Source organism: Protopterus annectens, chromosome 8.part0 (assembly GCF_019279795.1).
Source record: "Protopterus annectens isolate FY-2018-M chromosome 8.part0, PAN1.0, whole genome shotgun sequence".
Taxonomy (NCBI): Eukaryota; Metazoa; Chordata; order Ceratodontiformes; family Protopteridae; genus Protopterus; species Protopterus annectens.
Genome location: NC_056741.1, coordinates 1238907893 through 1238926291, shown reverse-complemented (window position 1 = coordinate 1238926291; position 18399 = coordinate 1238907893). Strand labels below are relative to the sequence as shown.

Below are 18399 nucleotides of genomic sequence, written 5' to 3'. Positions count from 1 at the left end.
AGAAATGTGTAACCCTCAAACAAATATTACAATGGAAAGGCACATATTTTACACAAGAAATCAAAAGCCTGGTGAAACTATAGCAGCCTATATTACCAGAAATAAAGCAAAACCCTGCAGATTTGGTGATCCGAGTGATGAGTTGATAAAAGACAGGCTTCTGTGTGGTGTTAATAATGATGCAGTGAGAAAGATTTTGCTTTGAGACAGTGATTTAATGTTGAGTAAAGCCATCGAGATTTATCAAATATATAAACTTACAGAAAAGCATATGCATGTGCTTATGAATGACAAAAACATGCATGCAGTGTCTGAATGTTGATAGCGTACAACATAAAGCTAAGATGAGAAAGAATATAAACCAAATGGGGCAGCGACACCTAACCTTATTGTTAGCTGTAGTAACTGTGGGGGCAGTCATGAACCTAAATGAGAAAACTGCTTAGCTTTTGGTCAGCAGTAAAATGTAAATGTAAAAAGAGGAATCTTTTCAAAAGGCATTGCAAGTCCAAAGTGGCACATAATTTTATAAAAAGAGAGCATCCAAAGAAGCAAGTAGATCAGATAGAGAGCCGTGAGCAAACTTTCTATGTTGATGGTGTCTCTGTGATTGATGAAACAGTTAACACAGTAGATTATCAGTTGGCAGCAAAGAATAAAATATTTTGTACTGTTAGAATTAATGGGAAACCTGCAGAGCTTAAAGTAGACAATGAATCCAAGTGTAATGTTATATCAGCACAAATGTTTGCCAAGGTAAAAGCTGGTGAGAAACGTGATTCAGCAAAGTGTGTAAAACTAGTTGCGTATGGTGGTGAAGAGATTCAAACTGATTGCTCAGCAGTGCTCACATGCCATTCTTCTGGGAACAGCTATGTCTTGCAGTTTTACATAGTCGAAAGACACGTGCAGTCATGATTAGGCCTCAAAGACAGTTTGAGAATGGGACTGATTTCATTTAATAAAGAAGTCCACCATACAAGTCTGAACAACAACAATAGTATTACACAGAAAATAACTTCCAATCACATATTCCATTAAGTTAAACCATGAAGTAAGCCTAGTTATTAGACTAGCAAGGAAGGTTCTGGTAGCAATGCAGAGCAAAGTGAAAGCAGAGTCTGACGAAATGGTGAATTTCGGTGTAATAACCCAAGTAAAAGAACCGACTGAATGGGTATTCTCCATTGTCGTAGGTTATAAGAAAAGCTCAGATGATATTCAAAAATGTATTGATCTGAGAGATTTAAACAAAGCACTTAAAAGTCCTCATCATCCAATGTGCACAGTAGAAGTAGCTGTTGTCATGCCAAATGCCACTGTTTTTTTCTGTCTTAGGTGCAAAAAGTTCATTTTAGCAAATTTCACTAGATCACAAATCTTCATTGTTAACCACTTTCAGTACACCATTTGGTAGATACAAATTCTTGAGAATGTCAATTGAGATATATTCTGCCAGTGAAGTATTTCAACGTGCACTGGAGCAATTTTTTTCAGGTTATCCATGTGCTATCATAGTAGATGACATTATTGTAGGAAGCAATGGAGAAGTCGAACATGATAGAAATCTGAAGAAAGTTCTAAACCATGCTCATGAAGTAAATCTTAAACTGAATCCTCAGAAATGTAAATTGAAACTGAAAGAAGTTACTTATGTGGGTCATTTGTTTACCAGTTCTGGCTTACAAACAGATCTGTCTAAGCAAGCAGCAATTTTTGAGATGTCAGTTCCAGAAAATGTCACATCTTTGCAATGTTTTCTTGGTATGGTCAGCTATTTAGGGAAGTTCATCCCAGAGCTGAGTGAGCTTTCAGCAATGTTGCATGAGCTGACATGCAAAAATGTAAACTGGCCCTGGTTGGAACAACACCAAAGAGCATTTGATGTTCTGCAGTGGCGGCTCGTGCCATCAGGCTGCAGGACTGCAGCCCCCCCAGCTGTGGAAAGAAAAGGAAAGAAGTTGAACATTTGAAAAAAATAAAATAAAATATTTATTTTTATATATTTAAACTGGGTGGCTGCTGCTTAGTTGTGATTGCGAGTCCGATTGACTCACTGTTAGTCCCGGAACTCGAACTGCGCATGCTCGGCGAGTTCCGTGTTAAAAAAAAAAGTTTTGTAAATCCAGACTGCTGTAAAAGCAGTCTGGATTAAGGAGAGAAGGCTTTAATGTGTGATGCCTAGAAGTCTATGTGGTTTTAACCACAATAAATTGGAAGGAGATCGGACTGCAGCATCCGCAATCACATAGGTGACGTGGATGACTAGATGGCTACTGACTGGTTCTCATTCTCCAGTGTGAGAACCACTCAGTAGCACTGTAGCAGTAGATAGTACTTTCACTTTGGTCAGACCTCGGAGTTCATAACTTCGATCAGGGATCGGATCGGACAAAATACAATCTTCAAATTCATTCAATCAGTTCAATTATAACGTCTCATGCTTCTACTACTTCTGTAAAGAAGACTCAAGGTAATCATCCTTCTTGTTCAGTAAATGTATGTCAAATGCTAAAGTTGATCTTCTGTTAACTTTTTAAGTGAAAAAAAACACAAATGTCAGTCACTTATAATAGGAGGAAGACAAACGCTTGACTTTTGTGAAAATGTCTGAGGAGTGTTTGCTTTTTCTCTGAAAAATAGCAATGTGGAATGTGTTTACAGAAAATAAAAATATGGAAAACTTGAAAAGATTAAAAAAATTATTATGTTAATTTTGTTTTTAATTGCATGGCTGTTTGGTGGCATATTGTTTCTGCCTGAAGTCTATTTTGGTTGATTATAATAAGGAAATGAAGCTGTGTGTATAAGTGTGGGGGGGGGGGGTAGAGCTGTGGTGAGCTTCCATCATGCATTAAGCAGATGTTCTTTCATGATCTTTTTGATTGTATTTTTTGCATTTATTGTGAAACATTTATTTATAAGTTGTTACCAGACCTGAAAGGGAAGTGTTTCATTTGTGGATGCTAGTTACCATCATTCTTAAAACAGGACAAAGAAGAGCTATCATTTGCATTTGTTCAGCAGGCAAATTAACTTTCCTGAAATTAGTTTCTCTGTTATCAAATTATTTAGTCCTCTTGTCTGATACTGATAGCATCTTCATAGTCTAGTGCATTTGCATTATAGTTGTGTTTTATTTTTACAGCAAGTTATGAGACTTGTCTTCCTGTTATCTGCCCTAGTTTTGTAGAAAATCTCTGATTTTTGCCTCACCACCTGTCTGATCAGGAGGGAAACACGATTCAAACTATAGCCAGTTGTAAAAATAAATGTCATGTACATGTTATGGTTTATTAGTTTACTACTTCTTTGGTTATGGGAATCTGTACAACAAGACTTCAGTGTTCTGTCAATAATAGACCAGTATTGAAATTTTGCTAATGGAACATTATTTTGATGGTATATCAATGGCTGTATCTCATAATATTAAGAAATGGACAATTCTGACATCAAACACTGTACAAGAAAAGATGCAATTATTTTTTTTTTGTAAATTCCGGTGTAAAATATACAGAGAAAAATATCCGTGTTGCAATTGTTATATTTTTGTGTCATTTTAAAATCTTGTCTTGATTAATATGCATCTGCCAAATGCTAAAATAGAGTGGCGAGCAGAAAATCCTCTAAAATATAAACTGCCAACAACTGTATATTTCCCCCTTCCTTGGTGGCTGTGATATGTATAAACATTAATTTGACAAAGTATGGTGTCCACCACTAATAAAACCATTTCAAAATGTTATTGTTAACCCTATCGTGTTTTGTTGGTTTATTGTCAGCTGCATTTTCTCTACAATTATATTGTAATTCTATATATTCTGCATCAAACTAAATTATTTAAAATTGTCAGCATAATATTCAATACTTTAATGCTACTGTCATATATATTGCTGTTTAAAATCAATTTATGCCTTCTGGGCACTTTTCACAAAAAAAATTTTTTTAATTGGGATGATAGCATGGGTCCCTCAAATTATCTATTGTATGATCCCAGTTATTCTGTTTATGGGGTAATATATAATCATTGACCATGGGATGGATTATTTTCAGCACAAAATGGGAAATTGGCTAGGATTAAAATGACACAAAAGAGCAGCCAGCCTAGTGCTTTCCTATAACCTATAAAAATGTGTATTGTAGTGAAAGAACATTAGTACTTTTTTCTGGCAGATAAGCCCTAAAACCATGTACACTACCTGCTTCAAGATGGTTTTGTTTTCTTACAGCTGTTAAGTGTATCCCTGAGATTTTCATTTGCTTCCATGAACTATATATTTTTATATAATAAGTTAAATTTGGTATGTAGATGATTTACTAATAAAAGCAGTTATAAAAGCGTATATAATTCCCATGATAAAGTCTTCATTACTCGCAGAAGGAAATTTGATAGCTGCAGTAGCCACTCTGAAATATAGCTCACAGTGGCATATTCAAACTGCCATTTTTTCTACCAGCCCAATAATATTTATGACCATAGACAATTTTCTGTCTATAAACATATAGTACAGCTACGGAACCAAACTAAATACAAGCAAATGCCAGATAATGTGTACAAAGTGCTAGAAACAGCAGGAAACTGATGTAGTATCATATGAGTATTGCTGCATACATGTATATATGTATGCATGGTATATTGCAGGTCATTTTTCAGGATTCACATTAGAAAGGGGAAACAGAAGGTTAATTAAATTCTGTTACACAATATTACTAAAAAAGTTAACACATTAAGTAATGTAAATGTGAAATAGCAATAGATCACCTTTATGCCTTATTTTTGCAAAGTAATTTTAGTGCAATGTGATAATGTTACCTTTGTATGTAGGTAATCCAGGTAAAACATGCATTATCCTCACACATAACACAAACTTAATCAAATGTAGTTCTTAAAAGAATATTTATTTATTATATAATATGCGCACACCCACACACACACACACACACACACACACACACACACACACACACACACACACACACACACACACACACACACACACACACACACACACACACACACACACACACACACACACACACACAAAAAACACTGCCCTAATTATTCACACTCACACACACACACACACACACACGCACACACACACACACAAAACACTGCCCTAATTATTCACACTCACACACACACACACACACACACACACACACACACACACACACACACACACACACACACACAAAACACTGCCCTAATTATTCACACACACACATACACACACACACACACACACACACACACACACACACACACACACACACACACACACACACACAAAACACTGCCCTAATTATTCACACACACAGACACACACACACACACACACACACACACACACACACACACACACACACACACACACACACACACACACACACACAGACACACACACACACACACACACACACACACACACACACACACACACACAGAAAAGCAAACGTTTTGTAAAACATTTTCCATTTTTTCCCACCAATCCTGTTAGTTTCTGCTATCTTTGCCTCAGACTCACTTCAAAAGTGCATATGTGTCATGTGTGTGTCTGTGTATGTACCAATTTTTGCATCAGATTTTTGGTCCATTTTTCATAAAACTGTGCTTTTCTTGCAAATTACTGGCAAATCATTACAGACTGAAATTTGAAAACAACAATAGATATTTGAGTTTCAGATTTCGTACTCTTCAGAAAATTCATACTAATGCAAGACCTACTATTCTATTATCTTTCTAAGTTTATAAGAGTAATATTTAAAAATTGTCCTTATTTCTGGGCCTTTAGCCCACTTCTATTTATGGCTTTGTCCAGATTTCTTGCTCTGAGGTTGAGAGGTATGACAAATGTGTTAAGGCCATCACCGTCAGCCAGAGACATTTCAAATTCTGACATACTTGTTGCACCCCACTCCCCAATGTAGTGACCCTGGATGTGTCCAAGCAAGGCAAAGAGCAGTTATGCAGTGTAAGTGTGCAGAGTATCCCCCATCCAAGGTAGACACAAGTACTACAGTGGTTTTTCATCTGTCCTTGATTTTGCAGAATGTTCTGGTTTTCTGTCATATTTTTATACTGTTGATTTATGCTTCTTATTATTCAGAAAATGCATGTTGTTGCAGCGCCTGTTGCTTTGTGTTTAAGTAGCAATGCATTAATGACAATCAGGTAAGCTTATCTGAGATTTTAAGATGCAAGTAAGCTTTAATAAGTATACTGTTAAAGTATTACCAACACTGAAAGCCTTTTTGTTGTTGCCATGCAGAGAATATTTACATAATTAGATAACATATAAGCATTAGGTATTGAAACGCATGTGACAATATTTGTAATAAAGAACAAGATTACAGTATTTTCAGAAGCTCGCTACATTTGTTGGAGACTTGCAGTCATCTTTGCAAGTTTTACCAGTAAACTAAATAGAATGCCAATCTATCATGTGTGGTCCATAACTTGTGCAGTAATCCTTTAAGCAATTTATCTTGAGCTTGTTTCTTATTTGCTGTTCACTTTTTACTTTGATCATGTTTTCCCCATGAAATAAGTAGATAGCTGTTGTCAGGCAGCAGGTCTTTTTTGGATAAGAAACATTTTTAAAAGTGGGGGTATCACAGAGATTGCTACTTTCAGCATGTTACTTGGTACTTTTATAAAGCAGAATATAAATTATAATGAGAACTGCAGTGCAAGGAGAAGTGGTTTGAGATGAGTGCTGCTTGTTTTTTATACTTGATTTTGACTGGCATTCCAGTAATGCATTTAAAAACTAATTTATTTTTTCATGCCTCATAACCTTTTTGTTTCCATCTAGATATTAAGTAAGCTGTCATGTAATGAATGCATTGAAATATTTTTTTTCTTCTACAGTACATTTTGTCTTGATTGGACTGTCATAATGATGGTTTGGCACCCAGGGCAGCGTATTTAAAGTCCCAGTTTTTGTGGTTTTGAGCATAGCCCTGCCCTTTTCTAGTTGGCCACACCCCTTCCCATTGGCCCCACCAATTCAACTGCTGTCTCCTGCAGCCCCCCCCCTTTGATTTGAAGTCACCAGTCACCACTGACATTCTGAAACAGAAAATTACCAGTCCAGCCACACTGAGATATTATGATGTTCACAAACCTGCAACTCCTTCATGTGATGCTTCAAAGTATGGTCTTGATGCAGTATGCTTCAAGAAGGCATACCAGCAGCCTATGCATCCAGAACTTTAACCCAAACTGAAATGCAGTATGTACAAATTGAAAAAGCGTTTTTGGCAGTAGTGTTTGTATGGTCAAAGTTCCAGGGTTATATTTATGCAAACCTGTTCAGAGACTGATCACCAACCTCTAGTGACAATTCTGAAAAAGCCAATACATACAGCTCCAGCACGCTTGCAACGCATGCTGTTAAAATTGCAAAAGTATAATTTCAATATTGGCTATACAAAAGGAAATTTCTATACCTTGCTGATGCTTTGTTGAGAGCACCTGACAAACAACAGAACAGCATGACAATGAGAAAGCAGATTTTGAAGTCATGGAAGTCAAAACGTTTTCCTCATCATGTCTCGATGAGCTTAGAAATCATACAGCTTCAGACTCATTTCTCCTGATGCTGAAACGTTATCAGTCAAGGATGGCCAGTATGGCAAACCAGTCTGCCACTTGACCTACATAAGTATTTTCCCTACAGAGATGAGCTCATGATGGAAGATGGAACTATTGTGAAAGGTCCTAAAGTGATAATTCCTACAGCATTACAATGGGAATATATCAAAATTTTGCATCAAAGTCACCCAGGTACTGAGTCAACAAAAAGAAGGACAAGAGGCATAGTATTTTGGCCTTCTATGTCAAAAGATACAGAGAAAGAAACTATAGCATGTTCTATTTGCAACAGTACTAAATCACACCAACAAAAAGAACCACTTCAGCTAAACCAGATTCCTGAACTACCATTGTCAACGGTTGTGATATTTTTGAATGGAATCAGCATTATTTAGTGTTAGTAGACTCTTATTCGAATTGGTTTAAAATTGACCTTCTTCCTAACTTAAAGTCCAGCACTGTCATCATAAAATTGAAGAGACATTTTTCTGTTGATGGTAGTCTGCACAAAGTCGTATATGACAATGGTGCACAGTTTACAAGTCAGCAGTTCATGACATTTGCTGAGTCTTGGGACTTTGTCCATGTTACTAGTAGTCCTGAGCATCCACAGTCCAATGGATTAGCTGAGTGTGCAGTTCAAAGTGTAAAATGTTTGTTGGAGAAATCTGAGAGAGATGGTACCAATGTTTTTTTTTAACCTACTTAAGCTCAGAAACATTTCTTGAGATAATTTGCTTGGTTCACCTGCTCAGAGATTGACACCCAGACATACTAAACAAGTCTTCTGATCAGTAAACAATTATTAATTCCAAATGCAAAGAACAACATAATGGTCAAGGCTCAACTTTTGAGAAAACGCCAGTCACAAAAGTTGTACATCGATAAATCCAGCAAACCTCTTAGACCATTAAGACAAGGAGAGGTTGTGAGAATGCAAAAATCTAAACGATATAACTAAATGGGAATTGTCAAAAATATTTGTGAAGAACTGAAATCTTACATCATACAATCTAATGGAATGGAGTTCAGAAGGAATCGAAGACACATATTACCAGTCTCCGAACCAGTGACTCAGCAGCTTGTCTGTGCCAGACACTCTATTTCTCAGAGTGACACTACACTTGTTCAAATTCTGGAGGACAGTGTACTTTCTTCAAGTAATCCTGATGTAAGCCCAAAAGTTCCAATTGTAAAAGAATCTCCACATACTGTCCCAGTTGCTAAACCAGTCAAAGTTTTTATGTGACCAGATCAGGTAGAATTTCCAAACCCATTTCGAGATACACAGCAACTTGGACTTGAATTCATTTGTTGTTATAAGTTGATGTGATATCTAGCATGTAAAATATCTTGTTCTCTTATTGCATGTTGAACAAGTCAAACAGAGAGGATGTAGATCATTGTGTGTATTGTACCTTATCAGCTACTGTAGCTAGATAGCACGTGCATATAAGTTACTGAGGACATGCAAGATCAGTGCCATTTTGTATAGTCAGTCAGAGTGAATGTAGGCATGATTGGAGATGCACATGCAAGTGTGTCTGAAGTAATAAGTTAGTCATTTAGCTTAAATATATATTCCAGTTGCAGCTCTAGATGTGTTTATGTACAATAAACAACTTGAACCCATCACAGTGCCTCAGTGTCTCATTTGAATACAAGAGACATGCGACAACCTACCCACATGCTTTGGAAAGTGGGAGGCAACCAAGATACCTTAATGAAAACGCACAAGGACACAGACATGAGACATGCATATTATGCATAGAAGGTACCCCAGCCAGATATAGGAACCAAACTAGAGAACCATGACTGTAAGTTAGCAGTGATGACCTCTGCATCACTGGGCTGATGATTCATATTTTTTTATTATTACATTTTCTGCAGATATTGCCACATTAGTTTATGTTCATGGGGTAAACATCTTCCAATGTGTTTATATGACTTGGATGGAGGTTAGATGCATTCAGTGAATGGGGATGACTGATGTTTTCCTTTTGATAACCATTTTTTTAAATCTCAGTAAAATGTAACAATGGGATGAAAGTAGTTTATAACCTAATACCTAATGTGTGGATCCTGTGGTCATCTGTGTACATATCAGTTTCACCACTCCCTAGCAAAGTCACATAAATGGTTTTATAACATTTCCTTCTCATGATGGTGCTGCAGCATTGTGCCTTTAAGGCAATAAATACATTCCTGTCCTCATCATTTAAACATCATGAGCCACACAAGCTGTGACTTGTAGCTTTACAGATAATTAAAGCTGATACTGACCCAATGCAAACTAAAAACTGGTTCAGAATGGACTGCTGGATGAGTCACGATGGAGTTCTACTGATGAGACCTTATTTGGTTGATACACCAACATTCTGAGAATATTTAAAAACTCTTACTCTTGACACGTGTTCATTGTGTAAGCCTTGTGTCATAGAGCTATGGAGTTTGCGACTCAAGGACTTGGAATCTCCAGTGTCATGTTGATTATGGAATTAGCACCTTGCTGAGAGATTTAAGATCACAACATTGAGCACCTATACTATCATTTGCAGTGACAGTCAGGAAGCTAACCTTGGACTGACAGATTAGTTTCAGATATACGTGAAACTGTTTTGAGGATAAGACACTACAAATAATACTACTGCATTCAGTCAGTAAAGTGAGATCTGTGCATAAAATAATGGTGCACCAATCAGATTCATTAGACTATTTTTATGTTTCTGATTAGTTGTCTCATTTTTATACAAATAGACATTAAGCCTTACTCCATTATGAATAAAAATGTAATGGTGACCCCATTTTTTCTTTTTGATTTTAACATAATGAAAACAAGTGAGCATGGTTCATGTGTGATCTGAATAATCATATTTGACACTTCAGACTGAAGAAAATACATTTTCATTAAAAACAGATCTTTTCTAAATTTATTGCACTTTTTTTAGATCAGTTATGCATCCTCTGTTGTGGCACTAAGTGACAAAAAGGAGTTCCCATCCTTTCTCCGTACAAATCCTAGTGATGACTTTCAGTCTCGGGGCATTGCCAAATTGCTGACATACTTTTCCTGGATATGGGTTGGCATTTTGGCTGAGGAGACCAACTATGGGCAGGCTGGAAGTCAAATGCTAAAGGAAGAAATGCTTAAAGTCGGTGCTTGTTTATCATTTATGGAAACAGTTCCCATTGCATTTTCTCTTACAAAAACTAACTACATAGTTAACATGATCAAACATTCCTCTACTAATGTAATAGTAGTCTTTGCCAGTGTGAGTGTTTTATATCCGGTTGTTGAGACCTTCGTTAAGAATGGGATAACAGGTAAGGTCTGGATAGCAAGTGATGGTTGGTCAATAACTAGCGTATTTAACAAGAATGAGCTTCTGGAAATGTTAGATGGCACTCTTGGAGTTTCTATCATCAATGGTTATATACCGAAGTTTAAGGAAAGCTTTCATAGCATTAATCCAAGGAAAACTCCAGAGGACATATACCTTAAAATGTTCTGGGAAAAACTTTTTGCATGTGAATGGAAAAGTGATAGTAATAACCAGTCTAACAGCAGTCCCAAAGAAGGAGGTAAATTCTGCAAAGGAGATGAAAATTTAGAAGAAGCAAGCAGTCGCTTCTTTGATGAAAGTAATGTTAGAAATGAGTATAATATCTACAATGCTGTATATGCTCTAGCACACTCATTACATAACCTGCATTCATGCAAGCCCCCAGATGGGCCCTTTGTGAATGGATCTTGTGTGGACATAATGAACCTTCAACCTTGGCAAGTACGTTTATGTTTTATGACTCATTCCTTCTTCCCCTATTTATTTAACAAAAAAAAGTGCATGGTTTGCATTCTAAAATGGAAGGCATTGTCTTAAGAGAGGGACAAAAATCACAGCACTGGTATAATTTGCATACTTACCTATTAGTTATCTTTGAGCTCTTTTCTTTTTCTTCTGTTACCTATTGTTGCACTGAAGTCCATTCTTCCCATATGCAGCTAAAACAGCTGTTAATAGACTAGTACAAATGAAAGTTCTTTGATGAAGCAGGTCAGCATCTCACTTATTAGGAGAACCAGAAGGCAATGAAGGAGTCCTCCTAACCTGATTTATCCTTTGTGTTTTGTTACGTCATCCTAGGTTCAGTAATATTGTAAGTTTGGATGCTATTTCATCAGTGCAAGGCTGATATTGCCTTTTGGCTAAACATGGCACTATACAGTCATACTAATTTCTTATTATTGTGGTGGCCTTCCAATACCTCTTTGATCAATGCAATTTGATGGTCTAGTATGTAAAGTGTTTTTTTTTTTTTTTTTTTTTACAAGAAACATCTTTATTAAATTATCATGTATGACACAGACAATCTTAGATTTACATAAATGAAAATAAAATATAGCGGCAGAATCTCAGTTGCAAACATACCTTACAAACCATGCCAACACAACTGTAGCTGCAAACATTATACATCACTTTTAATATATCCAGTCATTGTCAGTCAGCCATTGCATAGCTCATTCAGATCCTGCCTTCTTTAAACATTGTTCCTCCTCTGCATGTAGTTGTCCCACATTTCCCTTTTTTTCCTGTGTAATTTACTCCTCTCCTTTTCTAAAGATCCCAGTTCCAGTGGTTTAACTCTGTTACTACAGTATCTTCACTACTTCTAGCAAACTTGGTTTAGAATTTGATTTCCATTTTCTAGTTATTGCATTTTTGGCAGCCATCATAGTCAGACTTAGCAAGGCCTTACTATGTCTAGGCAATTCCAGCTCTGTATCATAGCTCAAAAAATCATTTCCCTAGTCACTCCAATCTGCTCAGCCAGCATATCTGACAGAGCAGTCTGCAGGGAATCTTTAAAGTCAGTCAACTTATTACACTTCCAGAAAATATGTTCCCAGTTACCTCTTTCTTCTCCATCATATCTCCAACATTTGCTGTCTACCTGAGAAAAGATTCTTTGGAGCCTGCTTGGGGTATAAAAATATCTATGTAAACACTTCCAGGCAAAGATCCTAAATCTGCTAGATTTTGTTGCATATTTGGAAGACATAACTATATACCCCCAATTGTTTCTTTGTGAATCGCTTATCCAGTCTCTCTTCCCAATCCTTCCTAACCTCTTCTGATTGATTCTTATAGTTATTATACAATATTTTATATGATCTACTAATTAATCCTTTCTTAATGGACACTTCTGTTCTAGATTCTACTAAGAACTCTGCCAGTGCTGGTCTTTCATTTAGGACCCCTTTATTTCTTTCTTTTTGCCTGTACTCTGATATTAATCTTTGATATGGAAGATAATCTCTCACCTGCAGATCAAATAAGTTCTTAGCATATTACCATTCTATTACCTTTACCTGTCTAGTTATTTGCTCCCAATTCCTTGGTTCCTTTGCCAGTTTTCTCCAATATACTCCCACCCCCTCTTAACTATTGTCTGTATCTCTAATTGAAGTCACCTCATCTGAAGAATTTCCTTTCTCCATTCCCATATTGGCTTAGCTCTTAGAATACCTTCTGCTACTTTATGAATATAATATTCTGTATGATTACTGTTGTTCTCCTTAAAGGTATGCATTCAAAATCCCAGTCTCTCTCTGTTTCTTGAACTTCTCCCATTTCTTCATTATCTCTTTCCATTTTGAGTTACAGTTTTCTGCTTGTGTTATGTATAGGAGTCAAAATGGGCTTGGGAGGGTGGCCTAATGGTTAAAGTGTTTGTCTTACAAACATAAGGTGCAGGGTTTGACTCTCACAAGAGATAATTAGTTAGGCTTAAAATAGCTCGCAAGGGCAGTTAGCTTAGTACTTGCTCTGAAATACCCCTTCAAATTGGGTAATCCCAATCTGCCCTGTTCTATTGGAAGAATAAGCTTATCCCACTTGACTCTTGCCATCTTCCCCTCCCAGATAAAATCCTTCAACTCTTTATTAATTACTATCCACAACTTCTCCTCTGGTTGATAAAAATATGCCTGACCTATATATATGACTAAAAGGGACTAAAAGCATTTCAACTGCTTATAACGTACTATCAATATCCATATAACAGAACTCCCATTATCTCAATTTTTGTATTATCTTTTGTTTGGTTTCTTCCCATGTATCTTTAGCTGCCACATTGGTATCATTTTTAATCCATACTCCTAAATACTTCATTTTATCATGTCCACATAAGTATGGATATTGCTGAACCAATTCATATGTAGGTACATAATTTACTGCTATTGCTTTTGTTTTGGCTTCATTAATTTTGTATCCCTAAAAGGTTTGAAATTGTCTCAGTATGTTCCACAGCAATCAAAAATCCTTTTCTGGTTTTGTCAGGTATAAAATAATGTCATGTGCAAATAGAGCCAGATTCTCCTGACTGCCATACTAGCTATATCATTGAATCTCTGAGTCCCTTATTTTCTTTGCCAATGGTTCTAAATATAATGCAAACAACAAAGGGGAGAGAGAACACCCCTGCCTAATTCCTCTGCTCAAGCAGAAATTGTCAGAGAGGGCCCAATCCACTTTAATTTTTGCCTCCGATCCCTTATATATTCTCCTAATCAACCTTATAATTTTTTCAATGAGTGCAAATGCTTCCATTGCTCTTCTCATAAAGTCCCAGCTTACTCTGTCAAATGCTTTCTCTGCCTTAAAACCTACCAACAACAGTGGTATTTTCTTACATTCTGCTTCCCTCTGGATTATCACTGTTCTGTTAATGTTCTCAAATGTTTGCCACCCCTTTACACATTGATCCATATCTATCAATTTTGGCATCACTTTTGCCAATCTTTTTGCCATTATAGACATAAATACTTTATAATTATGATTTAGTATTGAAATGGGCCTGCGTGAATATGGATCTGATGGATCTTTACCCTCTTTAGGTATTACAGCTACCACTGCTTTCTTTCAGGATGTTGATACTTCTCCTCCTCTTAAAATACTCTTAAACAAAACTTTCTAGACCTTTATCAATTTTTCTCTCCTAGCTTCCAAACCTCCACAGGAATACCATCTGTTCCTGAGGACTTTCCTGTAGATTGGTTATACATCACCATTTTTTTCTCATCTCCTACTATCCTAACTGTTAATAATTGAGCCTCATCTACCTCTAGCCTGGGCTTATTTAATTCTTCCATAAACATTTCCATTTGTATCTTTTCTTGATTTCCATGTCTCTGCTTTATACAGACTTTCAGAGAATTTTCAAAGTATTTCAAATACTTCTACATGAGCCCTTATCTTCCTTGTTATAGGCTCCCTAAGCTTGGTGACAGCCCTTTCTATTTTCTGTGGCCTGAGTCATTGTGCTAAAAGTTTTTGTGCTCTAGGGTTATTATAAAAAAAAAACAGTTGCTTAACAGCAATCTTTTTAAACTCATGCACATTATTGAGGTAATCCCTTATTTTCTGTTTAGCATTCTGCAGTTGCTCCTCTTCTTGTTCTGTGAGATTCCCCCTATTTTGCAGTACTATACACTTGTCAGTCCCTCTAAGTAATTTCTGTTACTTCTTAACCATGTCTCCCTTTCTTTACTTCCACCCTGTTTTTAAATCCCACTTTAATTTTATCCCACTGACTAGCTATATTTTCAGAAACGAGTTTCTATCTTCTCTAATAGCTCCTGAATAATTTCCACTGGCCATTCCTTAATTCCTCTCTTTTCAACAGATAGGCGGGACAGTGCCAGTGTCTCATTTTTATTTCATTACCCTGTGTTTTTATTTTAACTATTATTGGCACATGATCTGAAATAGTTATTGGGTACATATCAAGACTGTCAATTACATGCACATGTTTCTGTGAAATGTATATTCTGTCTAGCTTAGCCCAGTTTTTGTATCTTAGACAATAGCATGTAAATTCACTGCAAGCTCCGAGTACTGAATTTACATTTTCCATGCCAAATGTTTTCATAAATTTCTTTAAAAATCTACCCTACTTTGTTATATTTTCCATTCTGGGACCCCCAGACAAATCTTTACTGTTGCAAATCAAATTTCAATTCTCACCTATAAGTAATATTCCTTGCTGAAAACTGATTATTTTCCCAAGAATTTTCTTAAGCTCATTATAGCAGTTTTCAGTGGAATATAATTACATATCAGTACAATCCTTCTCTCTTGCCAGTAGTCTCTTAAGACTATAATTCTTCAATTATTGTCTTTTATATTTTCCTCTATTACTATTGGAGCCCCTCTTGCAGTTAATATAAGTACTCCTCTCCTCCTATATTCTGCTGAATAACCATCTTGAAAACCTTTCTTTATCAAATTTACATGTTCAGTTCTTTCCAAGTGTGACTCCTGGAGCACAGCTACTTGCACTCTACAGTTTTTAATGTAATTTAGTACTCTTTCTTTTTTGTATTTATCTGTGAGACCATTCATGGTTAAACACATTATAGAAAGAATCATGTTCTTGACAGATTATTCTTCCCACCATTTATGTATAACAGCTTTTTTGTTAAATGCCTGGTTTCAGCTTTGGTATTCACTACATTCACCACCCACAGGTTAATCCTTTATAACAACAACCAAAATTAATCAATAAAATGTACTTTATCAAAATTGCAATGCTTACATCCAAAGTGCTAAAACAATAAATATTTTGTTTCACTTATACTTAGCATAATAAAATCTTCTTTGAAACACTACCTTTTATTGGTTTCTTTAATGAAATGGTTTATTTGATGAGATTAATTGGCAAATCACTGTGATTGGTTGAATGATCTTGTGCTTTTGATATTTTAACTTGTGTGTTTTTTTTTTTACAGTGGTTAATTTGTGTTACATTATTTATTTCACCACTGTGACAGAGGCATTTGATGTTGTTTTCTTCACAGGTTAATCTTTTATACCATGGCTTCTTGTCATCTCCATTTGAGCCTATGTCACATCTTGCAGAATTCTTTGCTTTATTGAAAACCCTCAAACAAAAATAAAACCCCCAATACCACCGTAAAAACCTAATAACTTAATAATAACACATGAGACTATGTACATAATAAGAACAAACATTATAAAATGATAGCAACACCCACAGGCTGCAGACATCCAAAAAGAAAGGTCATTCATGCTAAGATGTATGATACAGCCTGTGCTTTTAGTAAGTGCTATCTGATTTTTGTCTTATCATTATAGCCCTTCCAGCAAAGACAACACTTGGATGCTTTCAGTAAATATTTTCTCCAAGTCATTTCTCTTTATCAGATTGTCTTCTGGTGACATGCAAACCAGACACAAACTGCTAAGGATACCTTGTTTACCAGAAAAAAAGCCTTATAATATTCAATATTCTTTTCCATTTACATGTTTTGTAATATATTTGTTGCTGAATTAATCTCAGAGTTAACCCAATCATTTGCCTATGCAAGCATGAGAAAAAGCACACTCATTTTCTTTTGCCCTGCTCTCTCAATCAAATCCCTATTTCTCCTTTTTTCCTCACATTGCAGTGCCTGCATTTCTTAAAGCTTAACAGGTAAAAAGAGGGAAGAAGGGAGAAAAAGAAAAACAAAACAAAAAAAAAAAACAAAAAACAAAAGCACCTGTTTGTATTAATATCCCAATTACATTAAAAAAAGAACTGAAAAAGCTTTACTTCATAGCTTGCTAAGAAAATCATGCAACATTTAAACATTACCATTAAGAGAAAAAAAAGAAATTTGTTTTACTTACAGTTAACCTTCTCCTTCTCCTTCCCTCTCCAAAGTAGTTCTGAAGTTTAATGACATAATGTAGGGCATATGCTTTAGAGTCCCCTACAAATTTAACAAAGTCCACAAAAAATCCAGTATTTTCAAATCCTCCTGTTCTTCTTTGTTTCACAAATATAATTATTGCTTTGTAATCCCACATTTGTTTGTTTACAGGTAACTGATTTTATTCTCCAAACATTAATAACATGAAGCAGGGTATATGCTTTAAAGTTCCCCACATGTTTAACAAAGTCCAAGACAGTTCAATATTTTCAGATTTTCCTGTTCTGTCATGTTTCACAAGCATAGTTATTGCTTTATCATCCCAGAGTTGTCAATTTCCAAGTTGCTAGCTTTAATCTTGTTCATTATTAACTCCCAAATCCCGCTTCTGTTTCATTTCCAACACATTCCAGGTTCTTCTACTCAATTCTTATGTTTTTTTTTCCTTCTCTCATGCAATTGAAACAGTGGAAATGATTTCACAGGTCTCTCTGTAGTCCTTAGCACCAGGAAAACATGAAGCAGAACATCCTTCTGACTCACAGCTCACTCTTTGTTGGGCAGACTTTTGTATTTTATCCTTCTCATGTACTTCATCAAAAAATGATTTTGCCATTCCAGGGAAAAACACTTTGAAGATGGCCAGATACAGCAGTTTGAATCTCACACCTGCTTTTTGACATTCCCTAAATAATGGAATATATTTACTCCTCTTCTGCCTGGGGTACACCGAGTAATCATTCTCCACAAACACTGTACTATTTCCCACTTTTAGCAGTTTGTCTTTCTGCCACAGTTTTGTTAAACTCAGCTCCTTCTGTTGATAAGACTGTATTTTTACTGTTAAAGGTTTCGTTATTTCTTTTTAGTAAACAGATTTGGAGCATACAAACAATGTGCCCTTTCATTCAGCAGTTCCTGTTGTGGAATACCAATCCAGTTGCTTATTTGTGCTTTCATAAAATTAATATAATCTGTTCCTTCCAACTTCTCTGGTACAGCATAATATCTCAGTCTTTCCCTACATGCTCTGTCTTCTAATTCTATTATTTTTTTGAGAAATCTCTTATTGTGCAGTCTC

General features: G+C 35.9%; 1 protein-coding gene across 1 annotated transcript in view; it reads left to right on the top strand.

Annotated features, from left to right (window-relative positions):
- LOC122808448 overlaps positions 1-18399 on the top strand; it is a 361422-nt gene that overhangs the window by 97231 nt on the left and 245792 nt on the right. Inside the window, exon 3 of the mRNA XM_044079410.1 lies at positions 10549-11385. Coding sequence (XP_043935345.1) covers positions 10549-11385 — 837 coding nt within the window. The remainder of the gene's footprint in view (positions 1-10548; positions 11386-18399) is intronic.